Raw genomic sequence first — 5,438 nt, 5'->3', positions numbered from 1 at the left:
TTATTGAAATAATGAAATAAAAGGAGTATCTTAAATAAATCTATTGAGAAATATAAATATGAAATAAATTGATCAAAATAGAAAGACGCAACTCAAGTACAATTAAATTCGTGGAGTTTTTGGACTAGTAGTCCAAATATCTAAAGGTATAAAGCCAGTGAGACTGTAATTAAAGTAGTTTTGCAAAAGTGGAATAAAAATATGAAGTTTTCCTCTAAATCCTGGCATTGATTATGAAAATATATAATATTCTTTTGTGGTGAATGCAATAACCTTTAGATATATATTAAATTGACAATTCATAAAAGATTTAACTTCGTCTAATGGTTATTGTTACAACATTTTATAAATCACTATATAGTAAAGTTTATATTAAAATCCTTGAAGTATTGAGGATGCTAGAAGCATATTAAAATTCTAGAAATTGTTCATTTATATGAATTGAAATAATTTGAACATAAGTGGTAAATTTGACTTAGTGAATAGTAGTTGAATGAGGATTATAAAATGATCCAAAGTACCTATTTGTGTTTTTATAAAAGAATCACGATTAAAGTTTGTTATGAGTATTGTTGAATCTCCTGAAGAGATCAAAATATATTTCTCCCAAATTTTCCTCACTCATAACTTTTAAAAGGATGGTAATATAAATACTTATCAAATACATTCAAATAGTCATTTGAAAAACTAGTATTCAAGATTGAATACGTAGAATATGAGAAAATATGTGATGTTTTCATGAGGGGGAGTAAATACGTGTTGCACTCTTTTTCCTTTAACCGAGATTTTGTCCCATTGGGTTTTCCTAGTAAGGTTTTTAATGATGCGGCATATTATGCGTATTATAGATCGTGTACTCTTTTTCCTTCATTAGGTTTTATTCCACAGGGTTTTTCCTAATAAGGTTTTAACGAGACACTATCTACCAATGGACATCCAAGGGGGAGTGTTATGAATATCTTATTAAGTGGATATCCATCATGAATATAAAGTTTTGGTATACTTTAAATTCTAATAGTTATTAGAATTAGATATCTACTTCTTTTATAATTCTTATGCCTATAAATAGAGACTCTTATGAAGCATTGTAATCATCCATTTTGATCAATAAAGTACATTCTCTATTGCTTTTATATTTTCTTTGTTCTTTATTCTCTCCATATCTCTTTATTTTATAACAAAAATAATATATTTATAAAAAAATTATTTAAGAAATCAACAAAGCCTTAGTTAACATGAAAAAATTGTGGCTTTGGAGATTTTGGTATCCTAAGTTCAGAGTATGTTTTTTTGCAATATTTATTTTGGGTTTAAATTAATTTTTTATAGATTTTATATAAAAATATAAAAGACATCCTCATAATAATATTAGGTACATTTTAAAATAATTTTCGATTAACTCATGATACAAACTCAATCAAAGGCTTAGTAATAACTAAATTATAGCACGATGTGATTGAAAGAAAACTTATGTAAAATAAATATAAATTTATTAAAGTTTACATAAAAAACAAATAATACTTTGGTTAAAATGTTAAAATTAAATATTTAAAATCATAGTGTCTTAAGTTCATATCTTATCATATATGATCTTTTACACTTATATAATAATATAATTTATATAGCATGCTAATAATCTCTTAATCTAATGGTAATAGTATTATGTTGTGAGACATGAAAGAGCCCAATTAAAGAAAAACATAGATATTAGAGCATAGCATCTTAATTTTGTTATGGATTAGCTTTTGCTTTATGTGGATTCGGTTTGGATAAAGATGTGAGCATTGTTTCAAAATCCACATATAAACAAACACAGGTCATAATCAGCTCTTTCCTAGTATGTTCTCCCCAACCCAACCCAAATCGACTGAACCTCATACTCGAATTTCGGGTCTTTCAATGCCTTTTCCATTTTGAAAGAAATCTAGAGCCTGGACCAGCTTTTAGTTTGCTGGATGTAGCCCAAGAACATTTTATGCATATATTATCACCCGTTCACCATGTCATGATGTAGTCATGATATGCATGCATGCATGTATGATATATTAATACGAAGAATGGAGATGGGAATGTGATGGTTAGAGAAAAGACAAACATACTCATTCTGGAATATTGGTTCGATCCGCATAAAAAGGGCTACGTATTCTCATGCAACTATATTAAATAGTATTATATCTACGTTTAGATGACATCCTGCCTTGGGTTAAAGAAAAAAAAATAAAAAACTTAAAACAGTGGGGCAGAGATTGATAGGAGTTGACCCTGGCTGGTGGCTGGCTGGCTAAAGCTTCTCAGGTCTCCATAAGCACATCAAACAAAGAGTTCTTCCTGTCCTGTTTTGATGTTCTTCACATGCACGCAACAGGTCTAGGACCTCCATTTGTCTCTCCCAAAAGCTTTCACCAAAAATATACACTCTATGTTTGATAAATAGGCACGATTCTTAAGACTCAAGTTGAACAACGTAAATTTTCAAGAAAACACTTTCAATACTTATAGTTTAAGGGCTTTTGTTATATTCATCAAAAATCCAAATTTCAATGACATAAACTTATTTCATGTAGTTCATATATACATATAAATGATAAGAATATAAAATTGCAATAGTTGATACTTGGTATTGATGAGTTATATTTACTCATCAACAGCTGCATGCACCTGCTTATCTTCTCTGTCTCATCCATTTACATGTTGGCCAATATATATATATATATGCCATGTGAGAACTTTACAGCAAGTATAAAATATTCAGCATTTTTCATGGAAGACAAACACCCCATAATCACATAAAAACCAGCATAAATTTTCGTGCTCAGATAATCACGATCATGGAAGCTGTGAATTCAGTCCAATATAGTTTGAGAAACCATCAAATTTCATATAATTATATATTTAACATCTTCTGGGAGATGAGGCAGAGGAATCTTGGGACGGTAGCCCTAAAAATATAAGCTCTGTCGTTATTAGGAGCGGTCATATGAGTAATAAGAGACGAAGACAAATCCGTGATCACCGACCGCAAGAATCAAACGCACAGTCTTCCTCAAACACCCATACTCTTTCAAGTTTCTAGGGCTACTTTATAATTTTATCTCTTTGTTACTTCCGAGCTCTCTAGAACATAAAATTTTCTATTAAAATAACTACTGTACTCTTAGAATATATGGTAATATTCATATTTAAGACAGTAGAAAACATTACTACTTCATAAATAACTTTGTCTTATTTTAAACTTTTGCTGCCCCAGATATGGCATACCTTACTAAGTAGTAACTATATATGACTACATCCCATGTATATGCATGGCATGACATGTATATCTATCTGTCAGCATTATCATCATTCACAGAATACGATCTGGGTTCTCTTTGTATGAAGAAAAATATTATTTCCACCAAGGATTGAGTACTGTTAGGGTTTGTACTTTCCATTTGGAATAGATTAGGAAAACCAGCTCTGCAGTACTCTTTCCAAGCTATGGAATCTTCTTTCTCACAGTTTATTGGAGAAATACTAAAGCCTGTTTAGTCACTTCTACTTGAATTTATTTGAATCAACTCGCTTGAATGGTGATGATGAAGAAGAATCCATTGAACTTATATGATGAAGATGAGGAAGGTGATGACGGAACTAAGGCCAGAGATGGTGCAAGTTCAAGCAACAGCATCGTTGAAGAATGTGAGAAGAAGGCAAGTCCAAATGGGGTGCGGCACTATGTAAGATCAAAGATGCCAAGGCTACGATGGACCCCTGAACTTCATCTTTCTTTTGTTCGAGCCGTGGAGAGACTTGGCGGTCAGGAGAGTAAGATCCTTTGAATTTCTCTACTACATTTACAGCCTTTCCATACAGGTTATATGTCCAATTAAAACGATATGTTCTTTGGCGTATAGGAGCAACTCCAAAGCTTGTCTTGCAACTAATGAACATCAAGGGTCTTAGCATTGCACATGTGAAGAGCCATTTGCAGGTATTTGTTAAAATATCAAGAATTGCAGTCTTAGAAGGAAGATAACAACACACAAATAATTGTTCTAATTTCAGTTTTGTTTTTGAGCATACAGATGTATCGGAGCAAGAAAATCAATGATCAGGGTAAAGGTACAACTCTTGAATCATACAAAAAAAAAAAAAAGATTCTTAATTGTATATTTAGGGTTAATAATTTTCTAAATCTCTAACAATGCTATCTTTTGGGAAGTGTAGATGATTACCTTCCTCAAAATCTTTGGCATCAGTCCACGCTTCATGATCATCAAAGAGTTATCAGGTATAGATTGATAAAACAACCTGAATATATTTACTTCAACTTCAACACAGATTTAGCTTTTGGTTCTTTTGTAAGTCTCCTAACGATCTCTGACATTAACATATATAGTGATATTTCATGGAGTGCTTTCTGTGGAAATCGAACGCCTGAGCCGTACCTGACTAATTTCATAAATAGTAGAAGGAAAGCTTGTTCAAACGCAAGGAATGAGATTCTGTACAATATGAATAATAACTTCATCTTCAGTCAGCAACCTGTTAATGAAATGGTAGATGACTGTGAAAGCAACGGAGCACAAATACAGCCAATGCTAATGCATATGCATCCCTGTTTTGCAAACAAATGGTTTGGGAGAGGAGCAGAAAGGCAGGGAACGTCCAAAAGAAAACCGCTTGACGAAGACCTTGATTTGAGCCTATCACTGAGCACAAAGTTGAGGAGAAAGACATCCAATGAAGAAGAAGCGACGAATAGCAATTTATCTCTTTCGTTATCTTAAATTGGCGAGTACCCTGGATCTGACTATATGAATTAGAGAGAATTCTAGTGAGATCTTGTTGGTACTTGTACAAGAAAATAACAAAAGTTATTATCATAGGTGGTGCCCTACACTAAGAGGTTATGGCAAAAATTGTCATGGTCTAACTTTGCTGTCGATTTTCCGTTCTCAAGTGCTTGTTTTAATTGCAATAAATCTTCAAGTGCTTACTTCCAGGCCATCATGATTTATGATCACTCAGTTTTGTTCTTAGTTTTCTCCTTTTCATGCTAAGTACAAAAGTTGAATAGTCCTTGGAGGTTTATGCTCAAAGCCCAAGTTTGTATGTTTTGATTTTTTCTTATTTGGGTTAAAGACCAAGTCGTTTAGTGAGAGAGTTGTCCTAGGGATGAACTTTTAGCAACTCAACCTTGATATAAGGGGAATAAAACTTTGACTAGTTGACTAGCTCATCATGGACTGTCTATAAACCTCCGAGGAAAGTATGCACTTTGAGCATTAAATCTATTCGAAAAGGAACATTTTCCATTGATGTGTTTTAAAGATTAGTTGATTATTTGAGATAAGAGTTTTTACAACCTTCAAGAGGTTTAGCGCAAGGAGATGTCCATGAAGATGTACAACATCGAGATTGCAGCAATTTTAGGTGGTCCTCCTAGCTTACTAAGT

At 32.5% G+C, this 5,438-nt stretch overlaps 1 protein-coding gene across 1 annotated transcript; it reads left to right on the top strand.

Moving 5' to 3' along the window:
- The first annotated feature begins 3,393 nt into the window (after positions 1–3,393).
- On the top strand, positions 3,394–5,005 carry LOC105793705 (putative Myb family transcription factor At1g14600). Its single transcript, XM_012622549.2, has 5 exons — positions 3,394–3,804; positions 3,894–3,970; positions 4,065–4,101; positions 4,207–4,270; positions 4,379–5,005. Exons 1-5 carry the CDS (start codon positions 3,567–3,569, stop codon positions 4,767–4,769), a joined length of 807 nt encoding a protein of 268 aa, XP_012478003.2. The 5' UTR covers positions 3,394–3,566; the 3' UTR covers positions 4,770–5,005.
- Positions 5,006–5,438: the final 433 nt, after the last annotated feature.

Source organism: Gossypium raimondii, chromosome 8 (genome assembly GCF_025698545.1).
Source record: "Gossypium raimondii isolate GPD5lz chromosome 8, ASM2569854v1, whole genome shotgun sequence".
NCBI lineage: Eukaryota > Viridiplantae > Streptophyta > Magnoliopsida > Malvales > Malvaceae > Gossypium > Gossypium raimondii.
The sequence above is the reverse complement of the archived record's forward strand: the minus strand, read 5'-3'. Positions and strand labels throughout refer to the sequence as shown.